Here is a 25,438-nt window from a genome sequence, read left to right as displayed (position 1 = left end):
ACATTTAATAATACTCTACTAGTGTGAACTGTGAGCTATATAGAGGGTAGCAAACCAGTCCCTCTCTTCTGACACTGAGTATCATTGCTGTCATCATGAGTCATATGTAAACTGCAGGGAAAGGAGCAGCTTTTATGAATATTCTTTGAAAACATATTCATTGCAAACATAAGTTTAGGCAAGCATTCTCTTTTATTTGTTGATCATGCCTCAGCACAATGATTTTCGGTGAGACCCTCAAAAGAGACTTTTGGAAGTTTACAGAGATAGTCTGTCTGTCTATTCCTCCCTGAAAATTTAGCACTTTTCTTTCCCTCTCCCACCTTAGTTCTTTGAGGTACTGTCTCACTCTATACTCTGGCTAGTCTGGAACTCACTATGTAGCTCAGGCTGGCCTAGAACCTGCATCCATCCCATTGACCTAGCATTCCAAGTGCTGTGATTACAGAAATGTGCTACCTCACCAGCTTTACCTTTCCAGAGACCCACTGTCTTTCTTTTCTGATTTAGACAAAAGAATGCAGAAAAGAAGAAACATGGGTGCCTTTGGATTATTCAGAAACTGAACAGACCTGGCATGATGCAGCATTCCTGCCCTGCTTATAATGACTGGCATCCAGAGAAACACACAGGACCTGGACTGGGTACCGTGAACTCCTAGGTGTGTGAGTCAAATCAGAAACAGACATTTGACACATAAAAAGGAAAAAGACATGGAAGCTGAGCATTACATCAAGGTTATACATTTGACTGAAATAAAAATGTTTACCTCTGGTGTTTTATCTTTTTTTATTAGCAGCTTCACTTTCATTACCAATATTTGAAGCCTGTGAGAGAAAAAAAGAAATAAAATTATAGGAAGAAAAGTTTGAGGTAGCCATGTTTAAATTTTGGGAAACACGTTCATCTGAGTTTTGAATGAAGATATAGACACCTATACACACCTATACACATAGAGAGAGGGGAGGGAGGGAGGGAGAAAGGAAGGGAGAGAGAGCACCCTTCAAGTAAGCTTGAGAAAAGACACTGAAGTCTTTTTATGTACTACACATAAATTCATCTCTCTTTTTATACAGTCTTTAAGGACACACTTGGGCAAATGCTAGATGGTGGTTAATATCCTCTAATTAAAGTAAATATATTTTTAGCAAACTCATAATTTTATCACTGGTTTTCCAAAGACTGTCACTCAGCAAAATAGAGGACTCTCAAGCAGGATGAAATATGTGTATAATGTGTGTGCCTGCAAGTGTGCGTGAGTGTGCATGAGTGTGCATGAACTGTGGAGGAGTTGGGAAGCACACCATGAGCTGCCGGGAAAGAAATAATGAGGAAGGAGGGTGGAGACTTCATCACACCCTCCACAGAGCCATCCTCTGGGGTTGACACTCACAGGACCAGGGTCACAATACAGCAGGAAACCATAGTGCCACAGCCACAGGAGTAAGAAGACCAGGGGCAGCTCCCTGCTCTCTCCCACTCCCTTCCCCTCAACTCCCCCAGGTACTGTCAACTGAGTGACCATGGGAAGATCCAGAAAGATCAAACAGCAATCTTAAAAGCCTTTCTTTCCTAGTGCCCTTCCTGCCCTTCTCCCTTCCCAGCTGACAATGACTTCCTTGACAAGTCGCCTTGACCCCATGGTTCTAAGGTGACAAGAGAGTTGAGGAGTTAGGAGCAATGGTGTCATTCTAGCATAGTTCTTACCATCCTTTACAGACAATGGACGCAATTTTGTCTGAATTACACAGAAAAGACAGCAAGGTTTGGAACCACGTTTGCCTGACAGTTTTTCTTTCCCTGGAGCTTCTATCATGGACATCTAAACTTGAGTTTGGTGATGATTGTGCTCTCAAACATAGGACTCAGGACTTGGCAGAGAAGAGGAAGATCCCATAGGGAATTTTACTTTGTTCATCTTTCCTGAATTTCAGTGGAAAATAACAAATAACTACCTCTGGACGGAAACAGGTTTCAGGCTCCTGCACTTGGTCACACTTCTCCCCAGCAGCAATGAACTTTGTGAACAAACACTGACGCTCCTCAGCCGTGATCTCTGGCATCCACTTCACTAAGTTGACCATAAACCTGTGCTCACAGACACCCAACAGAGTCAGTGAATGATCCCCTCTTCTTCAAAATGTTTGTTACAGAAATACACACGTCCTAGGCTTCAAGTTTGTGAGTGTAAAAAGTTTAAATATTCCATTTCTGCAAGGGTCTTATGAAACTTTCTTTCTAATTCATAGAATGGACTCTTGGAGGACTCACAGACAAAAAAATGGACCTGATTGAACATAGTAGAGCTTCTAGATTCATCTAAATTAATTCCCTTCCCTCCGCTAATGCTGTTTCTATTACAGTTGGTACAGATCTAAATCCAAAATGATGTGTCATTATTCCTGGCACTTAAACATTACCTGAGAGATTAGAAGTAAAATTTGTATCTCTCCTGTTTTAAAACACTGAAACTCTCAAGATAAAAATCTGTATCATTGCCGAGCATTGGTGGCACACGCCTTTAATCCCAGCTCTCGGGAGGCAGAGGCAGGAGGATCTCTGTGAGTTCAAGGCCAGCCTGGTCTACACAGAGTTCCAGGACAGCCTCCAAAGCAATACAGAAAAACCTTATCTCGAAAAAAACAAAAATATAAAAAATATGTATCATTGGAGATGGTAAAGTGGCTCAGTGGGTAAAGGTGCCTGCCCCCATGCCCGACAAGCTGAGACCCATCCCAGGACACACATGATGGAAGCAGAAAACCAACAGCCATAACTGTCCTCTGACCTCTCAGCTCTTGTACATGGTTCGTGCAATAGCACATGTGCATATGTGTGTACAGACACACACAAAAACCGCCCCCCACACAAATTAATTCACAAATAAATGTAACAATTTTTAAAATACCCATATCATCATCTCCTAAAAGAAAAAAAGTCCACCTCATCTGCAACTGTCTGGTAACCCTCTATATAACTGCATGGCCCTTCTTTCCAAATCACAGCCTGGTGGACAGATGCTCCAAATTTCCAATAAGGAAGAAGGAAAGCTAGATGCCTATTTATAAACAATAGCAATAAATACACATGTTGTCTTGTGGCTAGAAGAGCAAACTATTTTGAATAATACAAGTTGTATCAGCTGAAGCACCAAGACACTAATTTTCTGCATCAGACATGCCTTCAGGCTGTAGAAAGGGCCTGGGAGGGAGTTTGTACCTGTGTTTCTTATTCTGAAGGTCCTCCTTGTGAGCCTGACACCAGTCTGAACGCAAAGCAGATATAAGTGCAGAGAATGATGGGAGCTCGTAGGTTGTGTCAGCCTGCAGATGCTCAAAGCAGTGTCTTCTGAAGGCGAAGTCTGTTCTGCAGCAGTGGTCCACAGCAGGATTGATAGTTCGATTTTCATTTACTCCACATAAATCTCCGAGAACTAAATCTGCCTGTGTCGATGAGAAGAGGAATGTGGAGGTGATTTTAAAATTCCAAGGACACCTTAAAATACATATGATTAGGTGAATAGCTAGTTCTGAAATCACCTGCAACCTTGCTTAGGAAAACACAGGTACTCGTAAGACTCTATTCTTTTAAGACTGTACTGTTGTACTGTGTAGCAAGAGAGGTAAAGCCTAAATGGCACTGTTACAGAAATTCAACCTGTAGCAATTAATTATATTTACACAATGGAGTACTACTCAACTGTTAAAAACAAGGACACTGGGAAATTTGAAGGCAAACGGATTGACCCACTATGCTATGCACTGGGCTGAGCTCCTGGAGTTCAGTTGAAGAGAGGGAGGAAGGTGAGTCAAGAGCTCCTGGAGTTCAGTTGAAGAGAGGGAAGAAGGTGGGTCAAATGAACAAGGTGGGTCAAGAGCATGATGGGGAAAACCACAGAGACAGCTGACCCAAGCTAGTGGGAGCTCACAACTACAGACTGACAGCTGGGGAACCTGCATGGGACTGAACTAGGCCCTCTGAATATAGGTGTCAGTTATGTGGCTTGATTTGTTTGGGGGCGGGGGAGGGGGAGGAGGCTGGCAGTGGCACCAGGACCAATCCCAGTGCATAAATTGGCTTTTTGGAGTCCATTCCCTGTGGTGGGATACCTTGCTCAGCCTTGATGGGGGTGCTTAGTCCTGCCTCAACTTGGTATGCCAGACTTTGGTGACTTCCTAATGAAGGCCTTCCCCCTTATGAGGAGTAGATGGGGATGGGATGTTTAGGGGGGGAAAGGGAGGGAGGGGAGCTGGGGTTGATATGTAAAATGAGAAATACATTTTTTAAAATAAAAAATTATAACACTATTTAAAATGGTAGAGTTTCTGGTCTGGGATGTAGTATAGGGATAGCCTGCCCAGCATGTGTAAGAATTACAAAATAAGCAAATAAGGTTTTCTGTGCCATTCTGGAACAATACTGAGTTTCCTAAATCATTTGCCAATCATCTCTGACATAATTTAAAGTGAAGAAAAATAATTTGAAGAATCCTTGAAAACGACTTAGGACATTGTCTTCTGATTTTCAGGGATTCACATGGTGTACCAAAAGAGAAAACAATATTTCTTGCTTGGACAAGGTGGAAAACAACAAAGAAAGGTAGAGAATTATTATAAATCAACAATGGAAGGATTGAGAAAGAAAAGCCAAGTTCCAGGTCCTCAATCCCAGCACCCAAGAGTCAGAGGCAGGAGGATCACAACTTGGGAGCAGCCTGGACTACAGAGTGAATTCTTGGCCAATTAAGACTGTACAAGGAGACCACAGGAACAACAGCTAATAGCCAGAACATCCATAGACATGTTAATGGAGGGGGGAGATCTCACTGGGCCCCACCTCTAGAGTTACATGCAATTGAGAACTGCTGAGAGAGAAAGAATTAGTCTTCCCCAGGGATGGGCCCAATAGCAAATGATCAAGCCTAAAAGTGTTACATGCAAGTAACACTGATCGGACTCACCAGGTTTTATTTATACATTGTGTGTGTGTGTGTGTGTGTGTGTGTGTGTGTGTGTGTGTGTGTGTGTGTAATGATAATAAAGAAAAAGAGGTCATGAATTTGAAAGGGAGTGAGGGGTAATGATGTAATTACACTTTAAGAATTGCAGATTTTAAGAAAAGAATAGGCAGGTACATGGGCCATACTCACCAAGTCATCAACGCAAGCAAACTCTTCGCTTAGGGTGCAGCAGGTTGTCAAAGCCTCCATCATTCCCTTACTAAGGTAGATGAGCTCTTCCAGGGACAGCTGGGGGGCTGCCTTGGTGAACTTGACAAGGTAACTGAAAGAAAACAAACGTGTTTGGCTCTGGATGATGGCAGACACCTATTTTCCCTTGAATAGCTACTATACCCCAGATCAACCAAACCCATGAAAGACAGGAACAGTTAACACCAAAACACAATAGAACATCCTGGGCAGAAACAACTTTGGCCAGTAAGTAAAGTTGGTGAAATATTTTGTGTTAATGGTAAGTAGTCTAAAAGGAGCATTTGACAGACGTGTTAGGAATAAGATAAAGAAAGCGAAGATCCTTAAATGGACTGAGGTGGACATCACAGATAACAGCAACATTGCAGGAATAATGACATCACATTTTAATTAAAGATGTTGAGCTTTAATAAATCCAGCATTAGCATGATGATTATTTTCAAACCTAAATTAACTACATACTATTCTTGAATTCTCCTAAAAGCACCAAAATACTACAATGTTAAGCAAATCCACTGGTAATTCTGTAATCAACACTGGCTGAAACCCTGAACTAACCAACGGTTTCCTAGGAAACATAGCCACCTGAAGTTTTCTCTACTCTCCACTCACACAGGACAGAACTCAGGAATTCTAGTTTGGGGGTGAGAAAACCCATGTTCACAGACACTAAAGCATTACTGGAACACTCTGTCTAGAATCTCCTAATCCTTTCATTTGTGACCTCATTTCTGGTCAAGGATTCATGTAAAGGCTCAGTGTGGATTCATGACTTCTATGTTCTTGTTCCTTCTCAGAGGTGATGAATTGGCACAACTGAAAAACTGACCTAACATTCTCTATTTGAAAGATCATTTGATCCTGGTCACAATGTGAGCCCAGGTATGCAGACAACCTACTGGAGTTGCAGGGCATCCTTCTCCAACTCCTGGAAGAGCTTGCATTCCTGTTGCACCATTGCCAGGCTCTTCTCAGTTGTCTCATTGAACTTATCCTCCTAAAAGTTAAAAGCAATCGTGATTATAAGCATTTTATCTAAAACTGAATGAGGCCACATGTCAGTTTGTAGAGTATCCTTTTGTGTTTACGGATTACATCCAAACTCTAATTACCAATTTTTTTCACCAAATAGAGCAAGAATTTGAATTATTCAGTTATAGACAGTTCAAATATCTCATCTTTTTTAGAGTGTTAGGAGTTACATGGTAAAATTTTATCTTGGCAATATCTGTACTTAATCCTCATCTAAAAGCAGCCAGAGAAGTTGTTTTCTGCATCGTTAGTAGAGGGACGTATTTTTGTGAACTTAAGCAACTTTCCGAGGGTGACCAAGCTAATAAGCATTGCTGTAGAACATTGTAGGTGTATTTATCTTTGTTTGTATCTTTTTCCATCATTTAGATTTAGAGCTTAAAACCTCCCATAATTATCTTCAATTATTTGGTGGACTTTTTTGTCCAAGCATAAATTGTACATTTTTCATGGGACTATGAGAGAAAACCACACTGTAACACAAATGTATGGTGGCACAAACATGTCTCCATGAAAAGAGTTTTCTAGTACCATGGTTCATTCAAAGATGAGGAGCAGAGTGGCTTGTTAAGGACAATGACAGAGTATAAATGAAAATAAAACAAAAACAGTTTTCTATTGCATTGCCTAAATTTTAATGATTATAAACTTTTATAATATGTGAAAGAAAAATATAAAACAAAGCAAAAGTAGTATATAACAAAGGAATTGTGAAAAATTTTCAAGTGCTCTTATGATATGTGAAGTTATATTTTATAAGTATATGAAGAGATCTGGAAAGTTATTCATTTCAATATGAAAACAAGAAACAAACAAATTTTTATATAAAACTTAAAATAATATATCAAATCTTATAGGAGCTATTTTAGTTGAAAATTTCATACAACTTTTGATCATATCCACCCTTTTGTATAGGAAAATTTTACTATGATTTTAGAAATCAAGCAAATACTTAAAACATAGCCACTTTTTATGCACAAATCGATGAAGTCTAATTTGTACATGAAACCAACATGCTCGAACACTGCTCTAGAACTCAACTCTGGCAAAAAAACAAACAAACAACAAAAAAAACCTTAGTTTGTATATTTTGACCCAGTTATCCCCTCAACTGATGATCCATTCTGAGAGAAACACTATAAATGCTAAAGAAAATGTGTAGAAGGAGGTTCTCATCTATGAACCACTTACAAAACTGTAAACACATAACTAACACGCCCAGTGTCCTGACTGTTGGTATCCAGGCACTGTGCTAACCACCCCCTAACAATCAGCAGGATATGCACCTGGAATTCAGGCATATACTTGGACAGCTCAAAGGGCCCTGTGTTGCGTGGTTACACCATGGCTACAGCATGCGTTTTTTTGTGGCCACGTAAGGACTCTGTGTGCATGTGCAAGCTTTCCCTTTTAAGTGAGTTCTTCCTGCCTGTTGGCTCTTTCCCCCTCCACCTTCCCCCTTCCTCCTCTCCTCTCTCTTCCATCTCTGTTCCCAGTTAGCTAACTACCCCTCTCCTTGTTCCTTTCCCCAGTAAATTCCATGTGGGTTACGTTGAGTTTTGTGGTTTGTGTTTCATCACCTGCAGCTGCAACTGAAGCAAAATAACAACACACACACCATAGGAGAGCAGGTGAGTAAATGACTTCACATCACAACGCTAGAATGCCAACCTTAGGAAAGCTGGGAGTCACATGCTCCCTGGAGCCTATGGAAGGAACAGCCATTTTACCACTTTGAGTTGAGCCCTGTACTGCTTGCTTATTTCATACCCTGACACTCTGGGGAGAAGAAGTGTTTGTTCTTTTAAATCATTAGCTGTGTGGCCACAATGGGAAATAAATATAGCACCATTTAATACAAAATCAAAAGTTTCCCGTTATACTAAATAATGAAGGTCCAAACATTTTCTAAGAAATGGACTTTTTTGATCTTATTTTTAAGACATATGCAAATATAGGGAAAGAAATATGAAAGAAAAATTTAATATAATATAACTATAATGTAATTGTATAGTGCATATAGTATATAATTATATTGAAATCAGAAAGCTTTAATGAAAATTAGTCATCGTTTTTGGTTTTCTGAATCTACATCCATGGCACCTACCGCATGGCGGTAACATCCTGCTGGGTTTTCTTTGCTACAGCAATCTTCCAGGAGATCCTTATACACTTCAGTGATTCTTAGAAGCTCTGGTGTGGAAAGGTGATTATGTCTCCTGGAGTATTCATAAGTAAACCTGAGGTGTGCATAATATATATATGTTAGAACTCAGAAAGAACAAAAGAGTCAACTCTGCTTTCAATGAATCTAGTAAGGTCTAATACTGTGTCTGTTGTCAAAGCCAAATCTGGAATTTAGTCTCTTCATTAGAACACTTTTCACAATTTTTTTCTGTATTATGTTTCAGACTAACATCCTTTCCTCATTGAAGAGGACAGAATTGTTGGAACTATTTAATAACAACTCTTAGAATAATTTGATACATGATACTGTGTATCAAAGCTGTGTCTTATCTGAAGGACTCCAAGTCAATGGGCCACGGAGACTCATCCACATCTGTGTTTAGTTGCTCTGATACTCAAAATAGCTACGAACTAGAACCATGAGCAGATGAATAAAGAGAATGTGGTGCATACACAATGGCATTTCTTCATTCATCAGAAAAAACCATCATGAAATTTGCAGGAAAATCCGTGGGATTTGGGAATCATTATATTGAGAAAATAAGCCTGACTCAGAAAGAAAAATACTGCATGTTTCTGTCACACACAGAATCTAGATTTAAATGTGTGTGGGGGAGGGGGGGCGGGGGAGCAATGAGAGTCATGTGACTTAAAAGCAGTTGGAGGATTGTGGGGAAAGAAGGTGGGCAGAAAGTGGAGGGCAGATGGGGTAGAAGAAGGCAATGGGATGAAGGAAGGAGAATGGGATGAATAAGAACAAAGTATAGTGACATATAAACATGAAAATCCCAGAATGAAACCCACCACTTTGCACTGACTTTAAAAATCAAAAATAACAGAAAATAAAGCAGAGAGTTTTTGCCCCAGTGACAACTAAGATTCAGATTTAGTTCTGCAGCTTACAGTCCATTAATCTTCCCCTTCAGAACTGTGGAGTGACATTCCTGGACAGCCAAGCCTGTGACTTGCTAAGACCAGACTCCCTGAGTTCAGATTCTTACCTGTGAATCTTGAACAAGCCATTTAACTTCTTTATTTCTCAGTTTGCTCGTTCAAAATACCAGGAGAAATGGCACTTACTCTACATTTGGTTTTAGAACCAAAATCAATAATTTGAATTATCTAGATGTTTAGCCTATTGCCTGGCACATATAAAGCATTCAGTATATGCTAGCCATTACTTCAAAGTGTGTGGAAAAACTAATTGCAAGCCATGATCTTTATAAATTGTACAATGCCAGTGAATTAAATGGTGCCTTATCCTTCTACCCAAATTAGCCAACATAGAAATGTCCTAGTTATGTTTGTTTTCTAAACTTTTAATAGAGAGTTATAGTACTCATTTAAGAGGCCGTCCAGGTTAGAATCTTGTTCTTGACACACATTTTTGCTGTCAGTAAATTTAGGTTCTCTGGGAGATAAGTCTTCTGGTTTGTCTTCTTTATTTGTGTTAATGATACAGTCTCCACGCTCTGGCATTTTCTTTTCACAGCACTCTTTGATTTTACTTGAGATGAAATCTTGTTTTGAACAAATATGGTTCATAACCTGGCTCTGTATCAAATAAGGACAAGAGAAATTTTGACTCTCAGATTTTCTTCAAAACTGGCTTTTCCTTCATAAAAGAATGGCTCCCCACAAAGCCAATCCTGAACATACATTACCACCAACCCCATCAACTGATTAGATAAATATTAAATTTCACATTGACTTAATATTCATGAAGTTTCACATTAGTGCAACTGTTTTCTTCCCTTAAGATTTTAGGTCATTGAACAAGGGGGAGCTCATGGACCCCAGACTGATAGCTGGGAAACCAGCATAGGACCAACCCAGATCCCCGACGGTGGGTGTCAGTTAGGAGGCCTGGGCAATCTATGGGGCCTCTAGTAGTGGATCAGTATTTATCCCTAGTATAAAAATGGATTTGGGGAGCCCATTCCACATAGAGGGATACTCTCTCAGCCTAGAAACCTGGGGGAGGGCCTAGGCCCTGCTCCAAATGATAAGATAGACTTTGAAGATCCCCCATGGAAGGCCTCACCCTCCCTGTGGAGCAGAAAGGGGATGGGATGGGGGTTGGTGGGGAGCAAGGGAAGAGAGGAGGAAGAGGGAACTGGGATTGACATGTAAAACAAGCTTGTTTCTAATTTAAATTTTAAATAAAGGAAAAAAGAGGGGAAAAGATTTTAGGTCCTATAATTGTTTTTAAAAAAGGAGGGGGCTCTCTCATAAACTTACATTCATTGTTTAATGTTAGTGTTTTAAGTACTTTCTCCCCACTTCTCTGATACATTGAAACTTTAATTTAAAAAATTACTGTATTTATCTACTTAGTTTTAGGGAAGTGGGCACACATGCCTGCCACAGCACATATGTAGAGGTCAGAGGACAAATTGTGGAAGCTGGTTCTTTCCACCATAAGGATCCTGGGGACCAAACTCAGGTTCTCAGCCTTAAAAGCAAGTGTATTTACCCACTGAGCCATCCCAATGGTCTCACTGTTACCTTATCTTCTAATGTTGTTGTACCCCACGAGAGTTGTCTGTGCTTTCCACAGTAGCCACTAAAGGCATAACAATGCATCTCATCTAATCTTGTTCTCTTGTGGACTAAAACTATCTTTCCAAGGATGTAATAAAACCCACAAATATTTGATAAATGAATGAAGTATTGTTAGGGGACTAGAGGAGTGGCTTAGAGGTTAAGGACACTGACTGATCTTTCAGGGAACCCAGGTTCTGTTCCTAACACCCACATGGTGGCTCATGGCTGCCTGTAACTCCAGTTCCAGAGGATCCAAAGCCCCTTGGCTTCTGTAAGCACTTGCACAAAGGTGGTGCACACCGTGTGTGCGCATGTGCACGTGCGTGCGCGCGCGCGCGCACACACACACACACACACACACACACACACACACACACACACACACAAAATCTGTTTTTAAGGAAGGAGGGGCTCTTCCAAGGAAGCATAAATATATGGTAGTGTCATAAAGGGACAAAGGAGAAACTAGAATAGAAGGATTAAATGAGGAGGATGATGAAAGGATAGAAATAGAAGGCAGAAAAGAGAAATGAAGGAATCTGGGTAGGGACAACTAACACCAAAGGCCTTTTTGAAAAGCCACAAGAAATTTTCTATTGCGGAAGCTTCCTAAAATACATACATGTATGGAAGGGTTATATGGAGTTACCATATAATGAGGGATAAAATACTCCAACTAGACATCTTAGGCTAAGAAGTAAAAGCTCAGTAACATGAATGGGTTACATCTTGTTGAGTTGTTGGCCAAAGGTGTCCCAAAGACCTCCCCACGCATAGGCTATTGTCATTCTATGGGTTACCTTCCACTGCCTGTTGGTAAGGCCCTATTGCTGAAGACACCATTTACATATGTCACTGAACATGGAGAAATCTATCTAGTGCCCAACTAGAAGCTTCAGCTCTCATCAGAGAATCTTCTTCCTGCAGTAGATGGCAACTAACACAGAGACCCACAAATGGCCAATGTGCAGAGAGTGGGAGACTTTGGAACACTGGGTCCTGAATGGAATGTCTTCATCAAACCCTTCTACTCAAGATTCGTGGGTCTATGTGGAAGAGGAAATGGAAAGACTATAAGAGCCAGAGGTGGTAAATGACTCCAAGAAAACAGCATCTTTCAGACACAACAGGGGAAAGTGGGCACAAGGTGGCTGCCTTAACCAAGAAGGTTTTTGGAACTGATACCTTCTGGGAAAGGGAAATCAGTTTTCTCCAGTGGAATGGCACTGAGTATATCAACCACACTCCAAAGTAGGTCCCATGCCCAGGAATAGTAGTTTGTGTGTGTGTGTGTGTGTGTGTGTGTGTGTGTGTGTGTGTGTGTGTGTGTGTGTATGCATGGGTATGTCTTTTGTTTTGGTATTGCCTTTTGTCTTGATTTGTTTTGTTCATTTTGATCTTTGGTTTTTATTTTTTTCTGAGAAAGAGATAAAGGACATAAAGTTGGATGGGTAGAGAGGTGGGGAAGATTAGGATGGGGGAAGGCAAAGAATGTGATCAAACTATATTGTATGAAAAAAAACCAACTGAAAAAAAATAGACTTCCAGGCAGTGGTGGCACGCGCCTTTAATCCCAGCACTCAGGAGACAGAGGCAGAGGCAGGCGGATCTCTGTGAGTTCAATACCACCTTGGTCTACAAGAGCTAGTTCCAGAACAGCCTCCAAAGCCACAGAGAAACCCAGTCTCAAACAACCCCCCCAAACAAACAAACAAAAAAACTTAAAAAACAAAAGATTGATTAGGAAGTTAACTATTACAGAAACTACCAAGTGGAGACTTCCCAGATAGAAGACACTTTCTTATTTGTGTAATTATTTCCATATGTCTGCCCTAAATGTGAGGCTGTTCAAATAATCAAATGTATATAGTGAATAATAGAGAAACCCTGTCTTCTCCTTTCCTCACTGTTCTTACCTCTACATAAAGCTTGGGGACAAGGGAAAGAGGAAAATTATCTTATTCACACAGGACCAATTTTAAAAGCTGACTTGGCTCTCAGTCTCCTCTCTAGACTCTCCTGCACCTTCACCCCACCCTGTCCCACACTCTCTGGGTACTTTGGGTCTCCATGATGAGACTCAACATATTCCCACTCTCTGGAATCTTTTGGTAAATACTGAGGGTAAAGGACAGCATGAAGTCCAAGGTTAAGGTGAGAGTGCAGTGAGAATTTGTACCACATTTCCAGTGTTCATATCTCATCTGAAGCCAGTATTGTTCTAACCAAAGCCTGCTTTAATTTCCTAAGAATTCGTTCTATTTTCAGTTAATGACAATTGAATTTCTTCCATTTCTCCATAAAGACACTAAAGAGGAGGAAATATGAAATACAATATGATCCTTTAATTTCAGCTACAAGGCACAGAAAATTTAAATTATTATGCTAATTTGGCATATTAGATTTAACATTATTAAACCCACATTTCCATAAACAACCAAATACTATGAAAATTATGAGTGGCATCTCTTTAACTGGGTTACATTTGAGAATAAAATAATTTGGGAGGACATCTTCTGTCCACTGCTTAATTTAAAGCAGATATTTCCCAATCCCATAAAATTGAACTTATTTAATATACTCTTTTTACTGTAACTAAAACAGCTAAACAAACTTAAAGCCATTGAAACAAAGCTTTTTTCTAGTACTTAATTTTTTCCAACTTAATATTTTTATTGATCATTTGAGAATTTCATACAATGCACACCTATGAAACCCTCCCACCCTTGTGCCCCACCTCAAAAAATGGGTGAAGAAAGAAAAAAATAGCCCAAGTCCAATTTGTGCTGATTGCATACCCACTGGAGCATGGTGAAACTCCCAGTGGCCAATCCCTTAAAGATAACTGAGTCCTTCCCCACCTCCCCCGAGAAATCATCAACTGTGAAGAGCTACACTTCAGCAAGAGGGCTGGAGAGATGGTTCAGTGATCAAGTATTCTCCTTCCAAACATGAGAACATATGTGTAATCCCCAGAACCCAAACTTTAAATCTGTGTATTTTTAATGAAATTGCATTGCCTTTAAAGTACGTGAACTATTTCAGCTCTGCAACAATTTTTTTGCTGGTATATTTCCTTAAAAAAACAAAATACACTTTAAGGGTTAACAGATGTTGGGGTAGGTGCAAGAATTGGAGGGAGAGATGTTGGTCAAAGACAAAATTTCAGATCCATAGGAGAAATAATTTCAGGAATTCTATTGTAGGCCATGGTAACTATAGTTAATAATAGTATGCCATATAACTTAAAAATTGCTAGGGAAGTAAATTGGAAGTGCCCTTTCCTCAAAAACATATGTATAGAAATGCATACAATATTTATTTGTCAATTAGAAAGAAAGAGGAAGGGAGGGAGGGAAGGATGGAGGGAGAGCGCGAGGAAAGGAAGATGGGAAAGAGGAAAGGAGATCATTTGAAATTATTTGAAAAGACCTTAGGAAATCAAACAAAACAACTTTTAAAAAATCAACAATAATATCATTTTCTGAGGTTTACTGTGGACTTATGATATAAAAGAGAATAATTACTAATGGGCAGTAAGAGATAGAGATGACAGATAACAGGACTTCTAGCCTAGGTAGGTCCCCGCTCACAGTTAACCTAGTACATATTTTATGAAGAACTAGAAGAAAGGAGCCTTGAAGTCTCTAAACACAAAGAAAGGACAGACTGATAATGCCTAAGTTAATCAGTACACATTGTACACATAGATGTAACACAGTATTTCAGTGAATATAATAACTGAGCAATTTTATGTGATAAGTAGACTATAAAGGTAAAAAATAACTATTAAAATCAGTTTTTTATTCTGTTTAAAAAATTTACCTGGCTTCGGATGCAGTGCACCACATCCCCTTCACAGCACATGTCATACATAGTAGAAACATCTCCTAAGAGGGAAGTAAGGTCCTGAAATCCAATCTTGGGGAATTTTTTACTGAATACAGCAGTGTTTCTGGAAAGATCATTGATAGGCCACTAAGATCACTTGAATAGCCAATAGATAAAGAAGAAGGGCCCTTTTTATACAACACAAATTGCATAAGCATCAAAGACAATTGATAACATGATTTTTGCACAGATGTTCTTATCAAATAGCTGATGGTGTTGTTATGTGGTCTGTATGATCAGCTGGCAAATCAAATGCAGGGGATTTTGCCAACACCACTCCCAATTCTAAATTCCAGCTACAAATGGCCTGAGAGAATCTCTGTGTTCCATAATTACTACAGCCAAACAAGCCATGTGAGCCGATTGTGGTTATAGAAAAAACATCCCCCACACACTATCCACAAGGCATCTCAGGACAGCTTCCTTTCCCTTGGCATCCTCTCATCCCCATGTCTTTTCCGTCTTGCCTTAATGACCTTGTTTCAAACTACCCATGTAGACTCACCACCCCCAAACCCTTAAGAACCAGAAAGACTACAGGTAAAAATCATCAACTATTTAACAGATACAACAATAATAACAACAACAAAAAATGTGTGCCACAAGCAAGAAAATACAAGAGACACAGTACAAAACTCACATAGAATTTAAGGCTTTGGGTCCAAATTTCATAAGGGCTCCACAAACAGTTCCTTGGTAAGAAGATGATGCTTTTAAATATTGCGTGATAGGAGCTGCCTGGAAGATAGAGGAAATTCTGTTGAAATGAGACCCAAATCTCATTGTTTTCTTAGTTTTTAATTACATGTAAATCAACTACTCCAGAAGATTTCCAGCTACAGAAAACATCTGGAATTTTATCTTAGTAAATTTCCATGTTGAGAGAACTGTGTATCTTAAAATGTGATTTTAATGGCATGTAAAAAGGACTATTATTCCTGATGATAGCATTGCACTTGGTAAGAGAAGGCTTGATGCAGCATGTCCCCTGAACATGGCTGCCACTACTGGCACTATTCCATATTGTGGATAAAGCCAAAGGAAAGTTTGTCACAACAGAAAGCATCATGCCAGCATTTATTCTGGACACTCCTGCACTTGGGCTTTCTTCCAGTTTATAAGAAAAATAAAACCCAAAGTGGGACGCTAGCAATTGGTGAATGCCTTTCATAGGTTTCTGGTAAACAGTGCATTTCTCTCAGTGCTGACCAATGAACTTAACGTCAGTGAGCGTGGTAAGATAATATGGAATCTGGAAGATATACCTTTTGTAATGTTTAATTTTAAGTGAAGATCTGGAGCTATGGCATTGACATTTTCATCCCTTTGATAAAACCAGTGTGATACTCACCTTGGCCTGAAAGCAAATGGCTTTCTCTTGCTGCTCACAACATGTGGTCGCTGCCTCCTCAAACTGAGCAGCCACAGTTAGAAGAACAGGGGAGAAGACAAAGGGGTTCCTCCTGGCAACCTCATACATATAGCTATAAAACATTAAGGTTTTTAAATGAGAGAAGGGAAAGGGAGATGGAGAAGGATGGTTTACAAAGGAAGGAAAGGGTGGGGAGAAGAAGACAAGGAGAGCAAGTTGTAAAAATGAAGGGAAGGTTAAAAAATGACAACTATTGCAGGAAAGTTGAGTGAAAAGCATTGTGATCCAGCTACCAGAACCAGCCATTGCCAGCCCTTAGCATTGGAGCTGCTAACTCCAAATTAATGATGATTTTGGCAGTTCTCATCCTGAGCACTGAGCTGTGTGTGTTCTCCTTCCCTCCCTTCCTGTGACATTGGAAGCCTGTCTCCATACAATATTAAAGAAAAACAGCCATCTAAACACATCACATCTGAGATTCAAGGACCATACCTCCTTAAGTTCAAACAAACTTGTTGTTTCAAAGCACAATAGCTTTCCAGAAAAAAAACAAACAAAAAAACTTTCCTTCTGAAATCACTAGGCTATTGCAAATAAATTTGAGGCTACATGTTCAACAATTTAAGTTTTCCTAAGTTAGAAGGTCCACCTGCTCTTGGGAAGAAAATACTTCCATCCCCATGTGTCCAAGCCTATTGAACGTGGTTGCATACACCTCTGCCCTGTGGGTTATCACATTAGAAGATACAGGCGCTAATGTAAGAGTCTTAAAAGCAGGGTCTATGGCTGTAGCCTCACTGAGCACAGATCCTAACACAATAAGCATTGAGTGACTTTATCATTCAGTCTATTCGTCAATGAATCCAGACAGGAAAAGATAAGAGAAAAGCAGAATTTTCTTGGAAAACAAAAATTTAAAACTACAAAACAACAAACAAGAAGGCTAGATCATAAGAACAATACTTCAAATCCTTTTGATACCAAAATGAAGCTTACAGGTTTAGAAAAGATCCATTGTTGTTTTTATAAGCTTCACATTTCTCTTCTGGATCCAGAGTCGGGAAAGGGGGCAGAAAGCCTGTCTTAGCTTTCTTGTTGTAGAAGAAACAGAGTCTTCTCTCAATGTTGGCTTTACTGCAGCAGTGAGAAACATTATGTTTCTGTGGCAGCCCCTCCGTAGTACAGATCATGTCTTGTATGACCTCGTTCTGGACAACAGAGAGGAAGACAATGTCCTGTCAAGGCAAAGAGCATCTACCTCTTGAGGAGGCTCAGTGGACACAAAGGACAGTGCTATTCTTGGGGGGAAAGGTTATGGTTTCCAAGCTATCTACAGAATGGTTTCACCTAAGGCCTTTGGCCATCATCCCACACTTTGAGGTCCTACAGCAAGCCTGCTTCTCTTGGTCCTATTTAATGCCTACAATTCAGTTCTTGGATAAACATTATGTCAGTAAGTTGTGACATGCTCCTCAGGCTTGTTGAAAGTGGACTCTGGGCATGAGGAGGCTCTCCCTTGTCTCAGACTCAAGGAAGTTTATTTCAAGTGTCCTCTAAAATTCCCAGACTGGGACAGACTGGCCACCTAATTATGTGGCAGGGAGAAAGGAGACCAGTAAATATATAAGAGTATTAACAACACTGTGCTCTTTCTAATAGAGGTTATTATTGTTCATCCTATGATATAAAAATGGCTGCAGTGGGATGAGAACTCAGACTCTCGTCCATGGAGAGAAAGCTCTGATGTCCTGAAAAACTCCAATTGGGAACTCCAGCAAGGCATTTTCAGAAGAGCTTCCCTGGTCATTTCTATTGAGTACTTTAAGTATCTGATTTGATGATGTTACTTTTGTTTGTTTTTTTCATTTGGGCTGTTCCAGTCACTTCTGCTAGATGTTGTAAGCATACATTAGATATGAAATTCTGTGTGTCTAGAGCACCATTCTTAGATCTTGTTTGGATAAGAATTCCAAGCAGTTTACTTACAGCTATTTTTGAACACTCTGGAAGTGTCCGATTAGCCAAGCACCTATCCCTGTAGTCCATCATGACTTTCACCAGCATTTCCACCTCGTCAAAGGATACTTCCTGAACATACTGAGCAACTGCAATGATGGTCCTGCAACAATCCACAGAGGAGACACAGTGATCATCTGCTGAATTTCTAGTTATGTCTAAAAATAACTCATAGACATGGCTAACGTATTTACTGTCAACACAGCTGCTATTTAATTAAATTATCTTTGAGGAGCATTTGCCTTCCTAGAATGGACCAGATAATAATACAGCAAGCACCATAATGAAAGGGAATCCAGAAAAACTCACAGGTATGCAGTATTCTCCTCTATGAATTTATGGGTAGCATAGAAGGGATCTGAAAAGCAGGAATATTTTGGTTATTACAATCCTTATATTTTAACATTTTCCCAGTAAATAACCTTATGTGTTATTCAAGTGTGAAACTATAAAAGGCCTATGGTAGAAATATTTCAATATGTTTCATAAGAAATGTAAAAGCCACACATACACGCAAAACAAATATGAGTGTGTGGCTGGCTCAGCTGAGTGTGTATTCAGGAAATATAAATTGAAGTTATTTCAATTAAACTGAAACTGAGCAGGTTTTAGATTTTCCAGTGATGGTTTGCCATTTCCATCCCACACGTCTACCATTTATATATCATTTACAAGGTAAGTCACATGAAGATTAGCTTATCAGCAATGCCATCAAAGCAAGATATGACATAGACACTATGCCTGGTAGCAGTCAGTGCAGTTTTTAGCGCTAGTCATGTGATTTCTAGGCTTCCCCAAAATCACACATTCTTTCTCAGATCATAGAAGATTTATGTTTGTCCACATAGATTACATTTTTGAAGTATTTAATTTTTTTGTAAAATACTGTTCTGGGCATTATGAAACCTTGTTTTCCTGAGCACACACATGCCTATCGTTCAATTTAGAATATAGTTAATATTCATCATGAGTGCTTTGTAATCCCTAAGTAAAGGACCAGAAAAGATTTTAGAGGAGTATACTATGAATTAAGACTGAAAATTTCTTTTAAAAAATAGCAGGAGTATAAGGATACCCAGTCTTTAGTGTGCAGGAAATATGTAAGCAAAAGCACAATGGCAAGAAACCTTGAGACATATTTGGAGAAGCACATCCTTTTCATAAGAAGAACAAGGTCTCTTTTAGAGTTTGGATTATGAGGATCTGATATATACAATCAAGAAATGTGGACTTCAGTTGGAAGCCATTGAGAACTTCTGATGGGATAGTAATATAACTATGTTTACACAATAAGAAAGACCAGGCAATGAAGCATCATATGTGCTGGACCCTCCCTCAGCCTAACAAATGGAAAGTGATAGGAACTACTTGTCCAGTAGGAAGAAGGAAGAATAATTAGATAGGATACAGTTGGAAGATCATTAGGAGACTGTAGCAATTGTTCTACTGCAAAACCAGTGGGGCCTGAATTTTGCTGGAGGTAATAGAAAGGAAAGAAAGCACAGACACAGTACATTAAATAGACAAAAGCAGCAGGATCTGAACTGGGTTGTTCTGTGGGGAAAGCAGTGGAAGTCCTCAAGAGCTAGCATCTCATCAAGCCTGTGACCATCTTCACTAGCAAGGACCTCATGGGTTGTCTGGTAGGATATGACACAGGCCAGGACCACTGCTGTGTGCTCGATGCTTTGTGAAAATTACATTCGTCTTTTAAATTTAGTTTTTGAGATTACAACATCATCACATCTTCCCCCCCTCCCAACCCTCCCATATACCCTTCCTTGCTCTCTTTCAAAAAATGACCTTTTCCCATTAATCATTGTTACATACTTTATATATACATATATATATGTATATATATATATACATACTTCAATACATGAATGCAACCTGCTCAGTCTATATAGTGTCACTTATATGTATGTTTTGGGGCTGACATTTAAAAAAAAGAAAATTACACTCATGTACAGAAAATGTGACTTTCTGGCCAGAAGGATTTAAAAAGACCATCCTTTGGATAGGAAACATAAAATCACTGATATCCCCTTGCACAGCCTATTGCTGTGTATGTATGACAGAGAGCTGAAGGAGGAAGCAGGGTCTCATACACCCTGAAGGTACTTACCATCTAGATGGAAGATACGGTGGGCAACAAAAAAATATTTTTTAAAGAATGTGTGTGACCTTTTACGTTGTGTATATGTATATACTGTATATATTTTTCTTCTGTTAGAATAAATATACCTGGAATGAGAAATTACTAAAATTTTGAAGTCCAAATTACATATCAAGACAACACTTTCTATCTGATATAGATTGCTGGCCCTTTTTAAGTTCAAACACCCTGTAGAATGGGTAATATGAAATGAAAATGAAAATCTGTATGTTGTTTGAAATTACTGACCAGTATACATGAACAAAGAAAAGAAATAACAAAAATAAAACCATGAAAGTAATTAAAATTTTAAAAAGTTAAAGAAAAGTAATTCCCCTAATTTAGTCATTCCCTGGTGATATACAAGATAATTCCTTACCTACATCCTGAGGCTTTGTGGGTAGGGCTAGGGATTCAGTCAAAGAGAACAAGAAAAAAATAAAGCCTATAAATTTTATGTGTTTCATGTTTAAGTAAAAAAAAAAAAAAGGCCACATACAGGAGATAATGTGACTATGGCAAAATCAAGTCTTTTATAGCATTCTTTGACCTCACATTTGTTAAAAAGTAACCTAGTTAATCTATTTCTGAAATGCAGAAGCTTTTTGTCATGGTGCAAACTTCTTGCTAATTATTAACTAGGGAAAAATTATGTGGTGTTTAACTGAGGGGAAAATGGTCTCTAGAATTGCCCCCCAAAATGTCCACAGGTTAAATGGGAAAAGACTAGCTAACACATTAAAATGGAAATGCTCTCTAAAAGCATTAAGTTTCTAAGGCCTGGAAGGCAGCCCAGTCCATAAAGTGCTCACCTTCAAGGAAGAAGACCTGAGCTTAGTCTCCAGAACTTGTGTAAACCCAGAAATGCTAGTGCATACTTCAAATCCCAGTGCTGAGGAATTTAGCTGGGCAGGTCCCTGGGACTGCCCAGCCAGCCAGTCTACACAACTTTATGATGTTCAGGCCACTGAGAGACTCTAACACACACACACACACACACACACACACACACACACACACACACACACACACACACACACAGTGGACAGCTGAGAAACAGAACCTGTCCTGTATCTTCCGCAAGAATACACAAATATGCAGGTGTACACACACACACAGGCACACAGACAGGTGCAGCTGTGCAAACTCACAAACACAAACAAAACACAATTTCACTTGTAACCAAAGAAAACTAAAATAATAAGTTTTCTAAGTCTTTAGGATTAGAACCAAGACAACAGTGAAAACATCGAATTCTGGAATTCTATAGAGAAAGAAGTGCTCATATAACCAAAGTGTTTAGAAAACAAGTTTTAGTAAGATTGATAATCTTGAAATATTCATGCCATTTGAACCAATAACTAGAGCCCTGGGAGTATATTGAAAACATGATTCTGCAGCTAGATATCTTTTTCATTACGTAGTATCTTCTGTGGTCTTGCCATGTATGGCTTTTCCACAGATAATTCGGTAGTGAATGGATGTTTGAACTTAACAAAGCTATATCCTACATTTCTTGAGATGATCACAAGGGTTTTGTTCTTTATTCTGTAATGCACTATGCCATCTTTATTATTGTGCTATTATTGTGCAGACATTCTTTGTCTCTAAAGCAAACCCTACTTGACCATAGTGACTGATCCTTTGGAGGTGCTGTTGAAATCCACTTCCTTGGGAAAGTTACTGGGGATTTTTTTTCTCATTTGAATATATCAGCCTGTAATTGTATTTTCTTTCAATGTCCTTTAGTGGCTTTGGTACCAGGTTAATGTGGGTCATATAAAAGATAAAAATAAATAGCCAGGCATGGTGACACCATTAATCCCAGTACTTGGAAGGCAGAAAGAAGTAGGCAGATCTCTCTGAGTTCAAGGCCAGCGTGGTCTGTGGAGCAAGTTCCAGGACAGTCAGAGCTACACAGTGAGACCCTGTCTCAATAAAATAAAATAAGTGTTTGTACATGTTCACTCCCATTAAATGAATAGATAGATAGATAAATGATAGACAGATAGATAACATAGCTCACATCTCAAAGGGAATCTGGATCTAAATTTGAGTGGCAGTGGCCTGGAGACATTGATCTGGGTTACTCCAAATACCACACTCCAATGCAGTAACAGCTTTATGAAGTTTTCATAGTAACAGAACAAAGAAAGTCATAAATGAAGGTATTCTTAAAGTTTATGTTGAACTTCAAGTAGGCATGTTACAGTAAAGTGGGAAGCCTCTGTGATGGGCCTCAAATTCATTCTGATGAAATACTTAGCTTTGGAGCTGGTAGAGATGAGGGGTCTGTTTGCCCATTCCCAAAAGGATTTGAGCTGACAATACCAATAGTGTTAGGTCAAACACAGAGGTGGATGATAAATGGCTGTTAAGGCAACCAAATATAGCCTAGGTAATTTGGGCTGTAGCCCTATAACTTTCCAACTCTCTGTGATCATGGTTCTCATCAGTCAGCCCAGCTTATAGCGGAGGTGGTTGGTTTTCTTTTCTTTTCTTTTCTGGAAACTTCCCTTTACAGATGTTTTCACTCTGCTTTGATTTTATACAAGTTTGAGGATGATTGGGACTAGTTTGTGGTAGCATGCAGCTGTGCAGACATGCAACAGAACATGTGTCCTATTGCTGTTAAATAGAATGCTCTGTGTATGCCTCTTAAGTTCGTTTAGTCTGAAGTGTAATAGAAATCTAAAATTTCCATGATTCTTTTCTGCCTTGTATGACCAAAGGTGGGAAACTGAAGTCTCCTTCCATTCTTCTATTGAGCCCATCTCTCTTCTCAGGCCTATTGATTTGCTATTATAGAAGTATAATTTGCATATCTTCCTGTTTTATATATAATATGCCCTTGCCTCTAGGGTACATGATAATCACAGGGTCATTTTGGAGTGCAGGTTAACTTGGTCAGTAAGCCATGGCAATGAAATAAGAGAGTAGAAATATAGCTAGGCCTATAATAATGACAGTTAGTGGAACCGCCAATCAATACTCCTTGACAGAGGGAGGAGGGGAGGACCACAGTACCCCAACTTGTGCTCTAGCCCTTTCTCCTCTGCTTCCTCCCAGTTGCAAGTGATCTCCGGAAGTGCGCCACTGTGAAGGAAGTAGAAGGACTCTGTGATGCAGCTTCCGTGGGTCATCACCCAAAACAGTGTGCCTGTGGTAATGCAGCTTTTTGGGATCTGCCATTTCCAGTAAGTAATCTTTCACCCATGCTCTTCACTAAACACAAGAAACCAATTGGTTTCCCCAGGTCCTGACAGAATTCCTGCTTTGGTTTGTCAATGGTTCCCTTTCCAGAGTGAAATGTTTGTTCATGTCTCCCCAGAAAAGTTAACACAACCCTTCTCGGTGATTTGCTCTTCTTTCATTGTGCTATTGCCTTCTTTTCTCTGCTCACTTTTGCCTTACGGCTTATTTGTCTAAGTATAGCTGTCCCTGTGCTCTCTTGGTTCCATTTGCATGGAATATCTGTTCTTGCCCCTTCATTCTTAGGTTTTCTGTGATCTCATAAGTAAAACGGGTCTCACAAACAGCATATAGTTGGCTCCCTTTGAAATCCAGTCAGTCAACCTGCATTTTTCAGGTTGAATATAATCCACTGACATTGAAGGTAATTATTGAAAGGCAAGAAAACACTATTGCAATTTTGTTCTGTTTTCTGGTGTGTCTGTAAATATTTTCTTCCTGGTTTGTCTTTGCTCGTGGTTTAATGGCTTTCTGAAATACTGTGTATTCAATCATTCTTAGCTTTTGTGAATATACTAAAGGTTCTGCTTTTGTGATCTCCTGTTCTTTAGGGAGATTCAATAGTGACTGAATCCCTGTTTGTGTCTTTGATGATATAATCATTCCTTAATTTTTTTGAATCCTTGTGCCCCTCATTGCTACTGTGCATTCAAGGAAGATGCCACCCCCCTAGACTGTTGAGTGCCCTTGGATATGAATAGGCCTTCACTCTTTATGCTAGCCTGGGAGTATCAGTGATGGGGGTGAGACAGCTGGCAATTTCCTCAGCCAGCAATGTTTGTTGTCAGGTTATCTCTGACTTTGTTATAATAACAGGTAGGGCTGCTGGATGAGCCCCACTGTCTAGTGAGACCATCGGTAGGCTCTGAAGTTAAGCAGATCTTCTGCTGCTGTCTGGCAATTACAATCTTCTCCACTCAAGCAGAATGCATGCTATAGACTCTATTATTACAATTTTTGTGTGGAATGTCCCCACACGATCACAAGTTTGAACACTTGGTCTCTAGCTCCATATATTCATTGTGTGTATGTGTGTGTGTGCATTTTCTATCATGACCCATTTTAGTTCATTATGTGTGGTATAAAGCAGAGCACCCAGTTCTCCAAGGATGTAGTGTAGATTTCCAATTGTTTCAGAACCATGTGTTGGAAAAGCTTTTCTCTGGCCTGTGGTTTGGCTTGTCACACTGCTCAGTTATCCTTATTTGTGTGAGTCCATTTCTGGCCACTTAATTGTGTTGCACTGACCTTTTTGTCTGCATTTACACAAATGTTCTATTTCTTTTGCTGTAGGTTTATAAAAATCATTAAAATAAAGTAGTATTGGCCCTGATGTTTCATCTTCCAACCTCCAAACAATATATACCTCATCACTTCTAAATGTCTTCTTTAATCATTCACAAAACTATTTTGTGGTTTTCCACATACAGCCTATTCACACTTTTTATATAGTATCTGCTTCTAAGTGTACTGGATGTACCTCCAGGACCTGTTCATGCTGCCTTGACATGCCCAGTCCATTTTCTGTGTTTTCCTCTTTTGTGGAAAGCCCTGTCCCAGGGCTGGAACTGTAGAACCCACCCTCATCTTCTCAGAGTCTTCTTCAATGATTGTGCCAATTTCCTCCATCAAATTGATCACCAACCCTGCACTTCTCCCAACAATGTAGTATCACCTCCTTAAGGTCACAACTTAGTGCTATTGCTTTTTTACTCTCTCTCTCTCTCTCTCTCTCTCTCTCTCTCTCTCTCTCTCTTTCCCTCTCTCTCTTCTT

General features: G+C 39.5%; 1 protein-coding gene across 1 annotated transcript; it reads right to left on the bottom strand.

The window, feature by feature from the left end:
- Window positions 1–779: 779 nt before the first annotated feature.
- Afm (afamin) lies at window positions 780–20,879 on the bottom strand. The gene is made up of 14 exons (XM_035452103.1): window positions 20,792–20,879; window positions 18,567–18,615; window positions 18,228–18,360; window positions 17,238–17,449; window positions 16,221–16,353; window positions 15,510–15,607; window positions 14,804–14,933; window positions 9,771–9,985; window positions 8,352–8,484; window positions 6,112–6,209; window positions 5,150–5,282; window positions 3,220–3,443; window positions 1,956–2,088; window positions 780–827 (listed from the first exon to the last, which is right to left on the bottom strand). The coding sequence occupies exons 1-14, from the start codon at window positions 20,877–20,879 to the stop codon at window positions 780–782; spliced, it is 1,827 nt and encodes a 608-aa protein (XP_035307994.1).
- Between the last annotated feature and the right edge of the window lie 4,559 nt (window positions 20,880–25,438).

This window comes from Cricetulus griseus (assembly GCF_003668045.3).
Source record: "Cricetulus griseus strain 17A/GY chromosome 1 unlocalized genomic scaffold, alternate assembly CriGri-PICRH-1.0 chr1_1, whole genome shotgun sequence".
Taxonomy (NCBI): Eukaryota; Metazoa; Chordata; class Mammalia; order Rodentia; family Cricetidae; genus Cricetulus; species Cricetulus griseus.
The sequence above is the reverse complement of the archived record's forward strand: the minus strand, read 5'-3'. Positions and strand labels throughout refer to the sequence as shown.

Excerpts from the sequence above, each read along its gene's own strand:
- Afm (XM_035452103.1), bottom strand. The coding sequence starts at position 20,879 with ATGAAACACATAAAATTTATAGGCTTTATTTTTTTCTTGTTCTCTTTG. Across the intron at positions 6,210-8,351 it reads CAGGATGTTACCGCCATGCG|GAGGATAAGTTCAATGAGAC; the intron begins GTAGGTGCCATG and ends TTTAACTTTTAG. Across the intron at positions 828-1,955 it reads AAACCTGTTTCCGTCCAGAG|GCTTCAAATATTGGTAATGA; the intron begins GTAGTTATTTGT and ends TTTCTCTCACAG.